At 46.3% G+C, this 14,976-nt stretch overlaps 1 protein-coding gene across 1 annotated transcript in view; it reads left to right on the plus strand.

The window, feature by feature from the left end:
- The window catches only part of SHROOM4 (shroom family member 4), a 170,075-nt gene that overhangs the window by 105,179 nt on the left and 49,920 nt on the right, over positions 1-14,976 (plus strand). Inside the window, exon 6 of the mRNA XM_088444278.1 lies at positions 5,446-6,069. Coding sequence (XP_088300404.1) covers positions 5,446-6,069 — 624 coding nt within the window. The remainder of the gene's footprint in view (positions 1-5,445; positions 6,070-14,976) is intronic.

Genomic DNA, 14,976 nt, shown 5'->3' on the forward strand with positions numbered 1-14,976 from the left:
AGTGGAGAAATATAACATTCAGTATTTTATTAATCCCAGCATACAAATGTGGCCTCAGTCGTCTTTTCTGCAGTCATGCCAAACAGTCCCTCTCGGCGCCTGGTACGGTTAGACCCTGTTAGCGTTGGGTGTCTTTTTTTTTTTTTTGCATCTTTTTTTTGCCAAATGCGCCTTAGTCGCAAAGTGATGTGACTAGGATGCACCAGGAGACTGTGTTTAATTCGTTATACGACACTTGTATATCTGTGTGTGCAACTGAGGACCTCATTCAGAGCCGCTCGTAAAATGCGAGCGGCCGCTTCCTTTTTAATATCTGGCCTCCTGGCCGCTCGCTAAGCTGTGGGTGACCACACACAGCTTTAGTGAGAGGCCAGGTTGATGGTCGCGATGGTCCAGACCATTGCGACTATCGGGGCTTGCGATGAGACCCTTGTGGTAGGGTCTCGTCTGCCGCAAGCCCCAGTGAGCTTTCAGCTCTAATAGAGCCGGAAGCTCACCACTGACATCACGGGTGATGTCAGCGGGGCCGCCCCCAAACGGCAGGCGGGCGTTCCTTCGGGAACGCCTCCGTTTGGCCAGACACCCCCCCACCCCGCCTACAAAACGGTGCGAGCTGTCGATCACAATCGACAGCCGCCCCTTTTGTAGTGAGCCCCGGAGCAAGAGAATTGCGCAGGGCCTCAACAGCGACCCGCTTGCGAGCGGGTCTGAATGAGACCCTGAGTCCGAAAAGAGAACTTGGCGTGGAAGAAAGCTGCGGCTGTTGCATCATAGTGCTTCACAAGCTGATTCGCAAGCTGATTGAGTGTCGCATATCAAATTAATCAACACTGTCTCCTGGTGAATCCCAGTCGAAGTGCATTGTGACTTGAACACGTTTTTGGCAAAAAAAAAGATGCCAAACGCTAGCAGGGTTTCACTGGACCTGGCATATCGCACTGCATGGCGTATGAGGCTAGATGAACAAGGACACATCTGTAAGCCACACTTTTTGGGTTGTAACTAGAATTCACATGCTAGTACAATTTTGAAGACTTGTCCACACCTCAAATAACCCCTCCAGCTCCGTACCCACTGACTGATATCTGATCCACCCACCCACTCACTCAGATCTGATCCACCCCAGAACAGTACCCAGTACTCATGCTGTTCTCTATAGCCAGTTTAAAGGAAAGCATTGTAGAAACGACTGATACCAAAACAAAATGCATTTTGAGGAATGTAATTGTGGGGATTTTTATTAAAATTGACCATATTTCTTAAGTTCCTGCTGGGATGGGGTGTGGTATAAATGAACTACCGTGTAAAGGTTGACAGTTAATAGGTAGACATCAGTGATCGCAAGTACACACTATAGCGCATATTTTACTCATAAATGGACACTGGGGACTCACTTTTTCAGAAGGGTGCTCCACTGGGATTGGCTACTTGTAAATTGATTTTCTCTCGCTGGCCCAGCGTCAGGGAGGACTATTAAAGTAGAGGAGGAGCCAGTCCTTTAGCGCCCTTCCTAGATGCAGCAGCTGCGGACCTGGCACTCGGCGCTACAGACAGCTTCAGAGTATCTAGTATGAAGGCGACCCAAGCGATCTGGCAGCATAGAAGGCTGGCACACCCGGCATGAAGGCAGCTCTGGTGTTCTACTCAGCTCATGTAGCCGCCTGTATAAGTAAGTGTTAATAAGTAGCTGTCAGGAAGGAAGGCGGATGGGGTGACTTTTGGTGCGGTTCAGCTAAGTATACAAACAGGGTGTGGGCTGCTGGTGCCGCGGAGGCTAATGGCTTATACTCTGCAATTAATCAATGTGGCAGGTGCGCACGGGGGTACGGAGGGTAGTCCCACAGGACTATTTTTAGTGTTCATAATCAGCACCTTATCTCTCTCCTACCCCCAGCACTTGCCCCCCAGTACTGCCCCAGCTGCTATCTACCCTTATCCCCCCTCCCTACCCCCAGCACTGCCTGCACCTAACTCACTTCTTGCCCCCAAATACTGCCTCAGCTGCTATTTACCCTTATCCCAATCCTATCCCCAGCACTGTGTGCCACTTAACCCCTCCTTGCTCCCCAGTACTGCCCAGCTGCTATCCACCCTTATCCCCCCTCCTATCCTCCTATCCCCAGCACTGCATCTTCCAAATTCCCTCCTTGCCCCCCAGTACTGCCCCAGCAGCTGTCTACCCTTATTCCCATCCCTAGCACTCCGTGCCCCTAGACCCCTCCTTACCCCCCATCTGCTATCTACCCTTATCCCCTCCCTACCTCCAGCACTGCATGCCCCTAGTGCTGCCCCAGCTATCTACACTTATCCACAGTGGCGTCACAAGGAGGGTGCAAGCCGCAGCCGGGTGTCCCCCTCCAAGGGGTGACACTAAGGTACCGACTCCTCAGTGACAGGAGCCAGGTTCTGCACTGTAGCATTAAGTGCAGCACTCTGCTTCTGTCACAGTGAGGGAGCCGGCACTGCAGTCCGCACCTCCACCACCACCCACGAGTGATAAGAACGCTGAACGGGGGTTCGGCCACGAGGCCACTCCACCTTTTTGTCCGCGTGCACTCTAGTCCTGCCCGCACTAGGTGTCACTCCTTATCCTCACGCTATCCCTAGCTCTGCATGCCCCTAACTCCCTCCTTGCTCCCCAGTACTGATCCAAGTGCTATCTACACTTAACCCCTTTTCCAACCCCAACTGCCACATGCACTTACCCCCCTCTATCCCCTCCCTGCACCAACTGCTCCCTGCCTCAACCCCCACCTCTACTCCAACTGCTACGTGCCCTTACCCCCCTCTACCCCAACTGTTACCTGCTCCCGGCATTGTCCCAACTGTCTGCACTTACCCCCTCCCTACCCCCAGCTCTGTCCCAACTGCTTCTTGCACTTAACCCCTCTACCCCAACTGCTACCTGCCCATAACAATGTTCCAACTGCTGCCTGCCCTCACCCCCCTCTCTGCCTCCAGGACTGCACCTGTTGGCTATGTGAAATCAAGGCAATGTGATTATAAGCATTATCCGTACTGTAATATGAGTGACTTCCCATGGTGTATGTGTGTGTAGGGCATGTGGGGTGGTCTGATGCTACAGTCAGTTGCATAAATATTGGGACATTGACAGAATTTTCATATTTTGGCCTCTATTCACCAACACAATGGCTTTGAAATGAAACAAACCAGATGTGCTTTAACTGCAGACTTTCAGATTTAATTTGAGGGTAATTACTTCCAAATCAGGTGAACGGTGTAGGAATTACGACGGTTTCTATATGTGCCTCCCATCTTGACTTTTACATTGTCGATCTTCTTGTGAAGCCGCCGGGAGTGACGCCTGTTGAGAGATATACAGTCAGTCACAAAACTGCCGGCACTCAGCACAGTCCAATGCATCTGGCCCTGGTGCTTGCATGAAATACTTTTCCATACCATCCAAAGAAGACACAGCACTCCAAGGGCTCCAGCAAAATGATGTTACATATCAGGCGTATTTATTGTCAATGTCACATGTCCACCCTTTCGTCAGTAAGTGTGTCCTGACGAAAGGGCGGATGCCCTGAAACGTGACATTGACCATAAATACACTTGATATGTTACATTTTTTTGGAGCCCTTGGAGTGCTGTCTCTTCTTTGGTCGGTGTGTGTGTATGTATGTATGTATGTATATATATATATATATATATATATATAACATACTGTATCTCCTACCTATCTTCGGTAGTGTATAAAGTATACCCTAGGATGCTCAATAGTTAAAAAATCGTAGATTTCTTCATTTATGGTACCACCATTTAGAGCTGCTGTAAGGTATCAATTTCTGCCTTGAAACGATCTGTTGGATCACTACTCGGTTTACTGTAGATTAGATAACTGACCATAGAGTTCTTCACAGTATTTATCCACATCTAAGACCACAATTCCACACCATTGCCTGTTTAGGAAATGATGATCTTTCATTCCAAAGAATTGAAATTATTTGTAGGGGCATATCCAACTCCCTTGTTCAGAACATTGTTTTCCGTTGGTGTAAGGACTCTCTTTGATAAGTTATAAATTAAACTTATTTCTCCCGACTTCTGCCCCTACCTCCTCTTACAGCGCCTTTTGGCCTCTCCTCCTAGTGTGTTTCCTACCAACCCGCATCCTGCGTGGGTTTTCACCCCTACAGGGGTTTTTTGCCCTGATGATGATGTAATCTGACTGTTGGTGGACTCATCTCCAGATGATGTAGGGAGTTCTCCCGAGGAGTAATCATATCTTCTACTTCTGGATCTATGAATATCTTGTTGACGTATACCATGCTCTGTCACTTCCGAGCTCCATGCGATCCTTTGATAGACTCCTCTCTTCATAATCTTTGTTCACTATGTCAAATTTCTATTTTTTAAACAGGACAAGATCTTTCTTATAAGTATCAATCTGTTGTTGAAGTTTGTTTGCATGGTCAATTGGAGCTGAACTTTGTTTGTACTCTCATATTCTGTAATCTTTTGTATAATTAAAGACAATTCCCTCGCATTTTCCTGGACCACTAAGGTCATGAAGTCCAGAGAACATTTGTAGAGTATGGCTATCGTATCACAAATTCTTTGTTATATCGCCCTTTAAGTAGGCGTGTTGCATACTCTGAAACCTCTTGGTATCTTCCCTTCCCTTATGAACTCTGACATAGTAACTCCATGGTAGAAAATTTTTATAATTGCGCTGATGTCTAGAGAGATTATATAAACAATTTTAATAGGAAAGAGTCCACAAAAATACATAAAATAAAGTGTCACAGTGCATCATTTCATGTAAATACCATGGATAAAAAATGTAAGCAATGAAGGTATATAGAAGTTTTTCCTGAATCATACCATAGTGAAATGGTATGTGTTAAACCTTAGACATGTAAGGCCCATTGTCTCAAGCCTGGGTATAACTGTCTGAATTTCCCATAAATGTTTCCACTCAGCGACTCAGTCCTTTGATTTGGAATTCCTGTGAGAGGGTGTAACTGGCTCAGACACACTCTGCCTCCCTTCCCAGCCGGTGACAGGAAAGTTACATTTCCATGACTCAGTTTACTTAGAATAGGATAGAAATTAATATACACAATCTGATAGACACATTTAAAGGTCAACACACCCATGTTAATAAAGGAGGTAGTAAAGATGCTGTAAAATTTTGGTGTTGGCTGTAAAAGCTAAGGATGGTGACAGAAAATGGCCGTGAGCATGAATCCTTAAAAAATGAAAAACTTCTGTCTAATACACAAGTTTCTTTTGTATGATCATCCCTGAGTGCTGCTTACTTCTGTAGGAGTATGCATTTATCCTGATTCTGGCACAGGGCAATCTGTGTCATTGCTATTGTGAGTGCCGGCAGGATACATACATGCATACTGTACATACTATACATATATCTATATATATCACACATTCTAATGATTATTGTATTCTCTTACTTTGCAGTGAATTGTGTCCCTATAATTATAATTCTGGGTTTCACCACAATGGCCATTTCAGATCACGTGGAGAAGTTAATGATCAAGAATGGCCTCAAAGTTACAAGGCAGCATCTACCTATGATCTCTCCGGTGACCATCCTCTCAGGCCGATAGACATGACATCATTCCAGGAAGGTCCCCCAGAACCAGGCTTATCACGAGGTAGAGCTTACTCCGTAAGTCAGCTTAACTTGGAGTTTCTTGCTTTAAGGGACAGACGAGATCCTCCTATGGCTAAGCTAGAGGAAAGAGAGGCACCTGCACCACCAAAGAAAAAAGGGCCTCCTCGCCCCCCACCTCCTAAATGGGAAAAGTGCAGAGAGAGACGGGCATCTCATCAAGCTACAAAGTCTGGACCCTCCTGTTGTAAAGGGAAATCTGAGCCGGGACATAATATAATTGTCGAGGATGCTAGACAGCGGTCTCAAAGTCTTCCCATGGAGAGAACATTTTTAAATGTAGCACATAATTCTTCTCCTTCCTCTGTGCATGGAACTGATCATAGCATGGAATTGTCTGAGATGAGATGCACTTCACAAGGGTCTCGCAGTCTTTCTTCCTCTGCTTCTCCATGCCAGGAGACCTTAATGTAAGTAGGACCATTTTCATTCATTTGTTAATCTTTTACACACCCACATACCTGCCCCACATAAATTACACAGCAACATATCTGGCCACAGTGGCGGCTCCAGACACGGGCAAGCCGGTCCGTCGCCCGGAGCGCCATTGTATCCGGCGGGCGCAGGAAACGCCCACCTTCCCAGTGCTAGACTTATTATGTAAGCCCAGAGGGAGGGAGCGGAGGAGGGAAGGAGCGGCAACACAGGACGGAGCTGGGCGCAGCAAAGCCTAGCGCTGGTCCACATTATTTACAAACCCACATGCCTGTCCCACATCATTTACACTCCCACATTACTGCCCCACATCATTTATCCCATTTGTGAGTATTTTAGAGAGTATTAAAGAGACTCTTATCATGTCAGTATTGGCCATATTGTTCTATTTAAATGCCTGCAAGTGCCTGATTATTCATTATCGGAGGTGTGCAAGAGGTTCTGCACTGTGGGCCTGATTCAGACCTGGTCGCTATGCTGCGCGCTCTCGCAGCAAAAAAGAGTCCAGGTATGCAAATTTGCGATCACACTGTCTGGTTGAAGGACGCCCCCTCTGTCTTACAATGCGACGGCAGAGCGACCGCACACTGTAGTATAAAGCAGCTAACCTCTCACTCATAGCACACGTCATCTCCAGGAAGTGAGTGGTTAATCCAGTACTTCGAATAGCTTTATTGCTGCATGCAGCTCATGTGGTAGACCTTACCGCACCGCAACAGTGCGATCAGTTCAGCCTGAAATACACCCAAGTCACATGTACAATGACGCTACCTTGTTAATTATGCACTCCCATTAAACTCCATTTTGACGGTCAGACACGCGTTCGCAGCACCACTCCCCCGTTCACAAGCACCTTCCCCTGTTACCACCCACAAACTGCACATTCTGTCACTCATTATACTGAGCTGTCTTTTTGCCGATCGCTATGAGTAGTTCGCGCACTGCGATGCATACGCAGATTAGCAAACATCGGCAGCAGTGAGAGGACGGCTGAGAGCGACCGGGTATGAATCGGGCCCTCTGTCCCACATTTTTTCACTTGGAAAAAAAGGGGGGGTGAAACTTGTCAGAGAGTTTGTAATTGAATTTCAAGATTTTGCGGAGATTACTCTTGTTCGCGAATCACAATGGCGACATAAATTCTTGGCACAGCACGCAGAATTTAATTGCCCCCTAAGGGGTAGATTTACTAAAGCTGCTAAAATTAAAAAGTGGTGGTGTTGCCCTTAGCACCCAATTAGATATTAGCTATTATTTCTCTTTTTCATCCTAGAAAATGATACACAGAATCTGATTGGGTGCTGTGGGCGAGACCACCCTTTTCCATGTTTAGAAGTAAATCAATCCCATAGACAATATTTAAATATCTGATGCAATAATATAGATTTTATAAATTCACTTTTAGAATAAACTTGAGGTTCTTACTGCAAAGTTTGATTAAACTGTCCATCTACCACAGCAAGGTGACTACTTTCAGATGGGAATCTACTAAAACAATTTGTATACAGATGTGTCCTCACTCGTCTTTGCTGCAGTCGCGCCAAACAGCCCCTCTCGGCGTACCTGGTCCCGTGAGACACTGCTAGCGTCGGGCGTATTTGTCTTTTTTCTGAAATTGCGTATAAGTCACAATGTGATGTAACTAGCCTCAATATGCCATGCAGCGCGATAAAATAATATGCATCTTAGTGTCCTATTTCCATTTGGACTTTCATTGGCATTTGTAACCAAGCCTTTTTTCCCCCACCAAACTATTTCTTTAAAATTTAAACTTGTATTTGACTTGTTCTAAATCCCTCATTTACTTACCTTCTGCTCCCATGTGATGTGGCTTCCTCTCACACATACACAGACCATTGCTTTACTCCCCCAGCTTTGAGTCTGAATAATTTTCTCAGTTTCCTGTAACACCCAGCATGGCCCAAAAAAAGTCCTTAGGGGAAAATGTGACACAACTTTCTAGCGTCTAGAACAGTAACGTCTGCGTAATGTTTGTCATTCTGCAGTAGAAAGAACAGTCCATCTTCTCAATTTTTCCTATTAGCTATTAACTGAACATAGGTAATCTGTGTTTGTTAACCTGCAAGGCTAGACTAATGGAGTGTTTACACACCATGCTTGCTCGTTCTCCTCTACAGAATGTTAGGAATGAGGTTCTTCTGTAATTTAATTGGCAAACTTGATTTACATTGTGTGGATTGGTTCATTTATACACAGGGCACAGCTACTTATGTCACAACATTTTTAACCACTGAAATCTCTTTTTTGTTTTGTGAAATATCCCAATTGTACTAAAGATGTAGAGGATGATTAACCCATACTTGCCTACTCTCCTGGAACGGCCTGGAGGCTTCCCGAATCTCTGGTGCTGCTCCCGTCCACCTAGGTCCTGCACCGCGTCTACCCTACGTCACCCACTTCCTGAGTAAAGTGGGCGGTCCTAGTGGCCTATGACTTGACTCATGCAGAATCGTGTCAACGTACCCATGGTTCGGGGCCACGATGACTCAATCACACCGCCCAGCTAACTGTGCCACATCCCCTGCTGTGCCGAACTGGCAGCCAGAAAGTGGGCAAGTATGATTTAACCATACTTAGCTACTATTTTTCTGTCCCCTCTGGAAGATGATGCTGGCCTTATATTGATGCTATGGTCTCGGCTCCTGTGGCAGAATTATGCAAGTTGCAGTATCACACAGAAGAGGTGGAGTCATGTACATATGAGTAGACATTCATGGCTATAGAGGGCTGTATGTAAGCGGTTGTGGCAGTGAGACGCCAAACTGATTTATTCACTAGTTATAAAAAATTACCTTTGTGTGATTTTCAGTTGTAGATATATAGTTACATTGCAGGAAGGTTTTTCAGACTGTCTATCTCAATTTATATTCCTGCATTGCAGACTATGTCTCCCAACTTGACCAGGCTCAGATTTGTGCTACAGCTATATAGTTTTAAATATATTCCCAGCGCTGGGTATATGGCCTTCTCCAATTACCTCTAAGAGCAGCTGTGTATGGGTGTCCATCCCAAAAACAGCAACAAAAGATTTTTAAAACACTGCACTATAGTGGTAAATAAAACACAGTAATTGTTTGAAACAAAAGACTATATATGTGTGTATATATATTTGTATGTATGTGTGTATATATATATTCCATAGACAAAAAACCTTACGGTTTATGTGTGTATTCCAATGAGCACACAATTCTGTGAATTAGCAGCTCCACTATTTTGGGAGTGACAGCAATCTCACTCTGTGAGAGTGCTGAATCTGCAGTTAACCACATGGTGTCATGGTATACCATATCTGTATTACACAAGGAACACGTCCATTAAGGTGTCAGCCTTAATGATCGTAATTTCATTGCTTTCTGAAGTTTGAGTGGCAGAAATTCAATAGGTTTTGTGAAATTTCAGATCATGTCTAAGAAGCCTTAATGGGACATGTGAAACCGTAAGTTTTTTTGTCTATGGAATTTTATTGCTTTTTAAAAATATATTAACTATCAAGGTTTGGAGGAGCAAACCGGTGCCACCTGCAGGGGAGATGGGCAACAATATGGTACCCTAGCGTAGGTGGAAGTGCAGCGGTGGCGAGAGGCAGCAACGCGGGGGTGTGTGGCAGGTTGGAAGGGTCAATGTTATACCAGGGTGGGCAGGTATGTTAGCGATGAGAGTGGAAAAGCATGGGGATGAGATGTGTGAGGGGTGTCGAGTGGAGGGAATAGGTGTGGAGGAGAAGAGAGGCAAAGGAGAGGAGAGAAGGAGCATGGACAAGAGTGAGGGTGGCGAGCATCGGGGGGAAGGGAGACAGAGATGCAGTGATGCATGGCAAGGTGAGAAAGAGGAGGCGGCAGGTAAGAGTATAGCATATCAGCTGTGTGGAGAGCTGCAATGTGAGGGAGCATGGCATGGACTATTGTAACAAGGAAATGGAGGGGAATGATTAATGGGGAGAAGAGGGCAAATATGCCTGGTAACATGATGGGGTTAACAAAACACAGTGAGTGATGGGGAAATAATAATCACAATAACATAAAATGAGTGGGGATAAATGAGGGAGGAACACTGTGACTGGACTATCTGGGAGCTCTTGCTGAGTGTCAGTTAGATAGGAGAGGTGGGCTGGTAGGGGGAAGGGAGGAGACACTGGGCTGGCAGGGTGGGAGACACTGAGATGGGGGATTGGTGAGATGGTGGGGACACTGGGCAGGAAGGGGGGCAATGAAAAGGGTGAGAGGAAGGATCACTGTGATTGGACAGCTTGCACAGTACCTGTGCCAAATAGAATTGCACACAGTACATGTGCTGGGGTTTTGGAATTGTAGAGAGAGCGCAAAGCAATGAGCTGCAGCACAAAATATATCATCTGTGGAACTTTATTTCCACATCTTTTGTTTTGCAGCTCATTGGAGTCTCTCTGCAATTCCAAAACCCCAGCATATGTACTATGGGCAAATTCTAATATATTTATCACAGGCACAGTGTGTGTGTAGTAAATAAAATTACACCTGACCTTACCTATATGGTGGTGTCTCTGCAATAGGGAACCTCTGAAGAAATGTATCCTCTCTGGGCAGACGTTGTCTTCAGTTGGTATTCACCATTCATGTAGGAGATCACTTTGTCCGGAAGATACCCGTTTGTGTAGGAATAGAACTAATGTCATTATCTAACATCAGATGTTCAACTAGACTAGTGCATCCTGCATCCCACAAGCCTCCTGTGCCTGTGTCACTCCAGCCTTGTGCTCCCTGTCACTCCAGCCTCTTGCTCCATCCATCCCTGTGTCTTTCCAGCTACATACCTTCTTTGTCACTCAGGCCTTGTGCCACCTCAGCCTCTTGCTCCCTGTGTCACCTCCAGATCCCTGCGTCATTCCAGCTTCCTGTCCAGTATCGCCTTCAGCCTCCTGCTTCGTGTCACCTCCTGCCCCATGTCCTCTCCAGCCTCTCTTGTCTTGCCAGCCCTGTCGCCTCCTGCATCCCGTTTTACTTTCAGCTTGCTGTGTCATTCTAGCCTCATATACCATATCATTCTAGCCTTCTGCTCCCTCTGTCACATTCTGCCCCATGGCACTTGAGCTTCCTACACATGTTACTCCAGCCTCCTGCCCATTTGTCTTTCTAGCCTTTTATGCCCCTGTATTTCCAGCCACCTGCAAACGTCTTTCCAACCTTCTGCCCCGTTCTGTTTTTCCAACCTTCTGCCCCTTCGTTCCAGCCTACTGCATTACCACCTGCATGGTTCTCTTTGTGCGCTGTCAGCGGCTCCTCTTTGCGCCTGGGAGCATGAGATGAGGTAACAAAGTCACGATGCATTCCCAGCAGTCCTGGCTCCTGGAGTAGCTTTCATAGCGCCGAGAACCATGGTCTTGCTTGGCAGCGTGGTTCCGGGCTAATAATGGCGGCTGACAGTGGGTGCTAAGCAGGCAGGTGATACGGCGCACCGGCTGCTAAATTCTTAACGGTACACAGCACTAAACAGTACCACCATACTTGCACCGCTGTACTGTGTTGCTGAACTGAATATAATCATAATTATCCTAAATGAAAAGGGGTGGGGACATGTCTTGGTAACCCCCCCGAATCCACCTTTGCTCATACACACACCCTCACTACTGACACAGAGACACACACTGTCACTGACAGACACTGATAATTCCCCCTCCCCCGGCTGGCAACACTCCCTCCCTTGTGCAGCCCCTGAATCCACCTATGCACCTACACTGACACACACAGCCTCACTGACACACACTTACAAAGACAGGCACCCCCCCCCCCACACACACACACACCTGATTGCTCCCCCACTTGTTCAGCCCCAGAATCCGCCATTGCACATACACACGGACACAGACAAATACATACACCCTCACTGACAGACACCCACCCACCCCTTCGTACAACCCCTGAAACCACTTATGCACATACACACACTGACACAAACACACACCCTCACTAACACAGACAGGCACCCAACACCCCCCAGATGGCATGCCCCCTTGTGCAGTCCCTGAATCCACCTATGCACATACACACAGACAGACACACACCCCCACTGACACACACTGACAAAGACAGACACCCAACCCCCTCCCCCCACCTACCTGGATGGCACTCCCCACTTGTCCAGCCCCGTGGGAGGGGGTTGGGGGTGCTGCGAGGGGGGGTGGGGTTGGGACTGCCACAAGTGGGGTTTGAGGGTGCCGCAAATAGAGAGCATTTTGGCCCACAGGGAGGGAGAGAAAGTGGGAAGAGGGATCTGAAGGGTAAGAGGGGACAGGGAGGAATAGTTTGAGAAGGGCACAGGGCAGGTCCGCAGTCTGTAGCCAGGGGAGCTAGGTGGCTGACACAGAGAAATGGTTGCTGGCAGTGACAACCCTGCATGGTGCTGTGAACGCTGCTGTGGAGTGTCCTGGGGAACAGCATGCTCCACAGCCATGACTTGTATCTGCTGTGTGCAGCTGATCACAACCTTATGCTCAGCTACATTGTACCTGCTGCTCTATGAAGTCCTGCTAGAGCTGAAGCACCGCCTGGCCACAATCCTGTCCTGACTCCTCAGTCCTGCCCCCAACGTTACCATACTATATGCACACAGTGGAGAGGGGACTCCAGGGCTAAGGGCTGTCCCTCCACTCTGCCTGTTGCTGCACTGGTGACACACTGCTTCCCCCTCTGCAGTATACAAACAGCTGTCTAAAGCTTAGACCAGGCACAGTAAATTTCAAAGGAAGTGCATACCGCCTCATGCTGGCACACTTCCAGCAATATACTAATAAAAAACGGGATGCAGGCTAAAAGGCAGCCATCTTTGTGCACCAAGTGAAGCCACAGTGAATACACCTGCTGGAGACTCCTACTGAGGCTGCGCTACAAGTTGAAACTTCCTATGTCTACAATGGCGCATTCTTGAGGTAATAGTTTAAAAACTGTAACTTTCTAATTTACCTGAACTCCAAAAGCACATACCCTGCCACAATAGCTACCTAATAAAACAAACATCAAGTCTAAATCCCACCCCTAACCTGAGTTATGCCTTCCCAAAAATCCCCCATAAACGATAGCAGAAAAGGGTTCCTAATTGAGAAAAAAGTGACAGTTGGAGTTTTAAATTACTCCCATGTCTGAAATTTGGCATGAAGCACCCAGTCACTGTTCTACCCGGCCATGCCAAATTTCAGATCCGTACCTCTAAAAGCTTTGGAGGTGTAGCCCCTTGAACACCCTGCCCCCCCCCTCCGGAATTCTCTAAGGAGAAATCCGTTTTGCAGCCTTAATATAAGGGCACGACTGTGCATATATATATATATATATATATATTATGTATGTATGCTAATTGAATGTCCTCCATAGTCCCAATTGTATGAGTAATGTCCTTTAAAAATGTTCATAATATACTGTAGATAGGGTGTTCACCTTCACCTTTCTCTCCACCTGAAATACATCATCATTATTCACAGCATCAGGAACTTGACAGAACACTAGTATGCAGAATAGGTAAGAGGGTAGGTACTTACACGAATGATGAAGATCTCTTCTGCTGGTCCTGTCAGTGTCGGTGCCTCGGGAGGTGGTGGTGGGGTTTTTTCATTTTATGTCTGAAGTGGTGGTATTACCACATGCAATGAAGACTATAAACTAGGGTCTGATACAACAATTTTATTGTCCACAAATAGACGTGTCAGTGACTCAATGAGTCATGTCGTGTAAAACAAATAGGTATAGTCCAATAAAAGTCTTTAACGGCTATTAAGAATCCAGTGCTGTTTGAAGTTGAAAGTGGCTAGTGAATAGTGATCAAGCTATCGGTGAAACAGCTGTCCAGTCTCTGGGAGCTCGTTCTGTGCACAGGGAGTCCCCCACACATATTCACACAGGCCTCATTTATCAACGAGTTTTATCATATGCATCGAGTTTTAAAACACTTTGCGTATGGTAAATGCTGCTCAAGCCAATCAGCTCCCAACTGTCATTTTTCAAACAGATGACAGTTGGGAGCTGATTGGCTGGAGCACCATTATCATACGCAACAAGTTTTAAAACCTGTTGCATATGATAAAACTTGTTGTTTAAATTATCTCTATAGTCTATCTGGGTCGGCTCCACAATGATCAATGTATTGCTGAATGAAACATTTTGGGACACGCCCCCTATTCACTAGCCACTAGTGGAGAGAAACAAAATGGGTAAGGGATGGTCTTACCCCATTTACGACCATTCAGAGACCATTAAAGACCGAGGCTTAGGGACAGTAAGGGTCACCGGAATGCTCCACTCCTCCAGGAGTTTGGAACCTACTTCAAGCAAAGAGCTAAAATGTGTGGAGTCAAATTTCCATATTAGCAGTTTGCCTGGGAAACCCCAACGGTAAATTATATCATTGGCACGGAGGGCCGCCGTAGTAGGATAACAACAGTTAGTAATTATAGACATCGAAAAGCCTGGGAACAGTTGGAGGTTTCCAAGGATGTTAGAATCAGTATCAGTCCTGGAGGTTCTGGAGAATCGCCTCTTTCACATGGAAGAAATGGATCCGTAGTAGAGTGTCTCTAGGCGATGATGTTGGCAAATTACTTCGTTTGGGAAGACAATGAATGAGATTTATGAGGAGATCTTTATCATGTAAAGAAGATAGAAGCTTCTGAAAGAGGGACATTGCAAACTCCTGAATATCGGCGTTACAGCGAAACGCTACGTTAGTGTCAGCGGCTGTAACACTGTAACGTAGCGTTTCATTTGCACATGCAGCCGCACAGAACATAGGCATGCTGCATATCATTTTATGCACTCTTTTTATTAAAGGTTTCAAATGACAAAACGTACAAAATACAGAAGCATGAAAGTATCAACGTATACGTTTCAAAAAGTATACAA

Source organism: Taudactylus pleione, unplaced genomic scaffold (assembly GCF_031769625.1).
Source record: "Taudactylus pleione unplaced genomic scaffold, aTauple2 ptg000352l, whole genome shotgun sequence".
NCBI classification, from domain to species: Eukaryota; Metazoa; Chordata; class Amphibia; order Anura; family Myobatrachidae; genus Taudactylus; species Taudactylus pleione.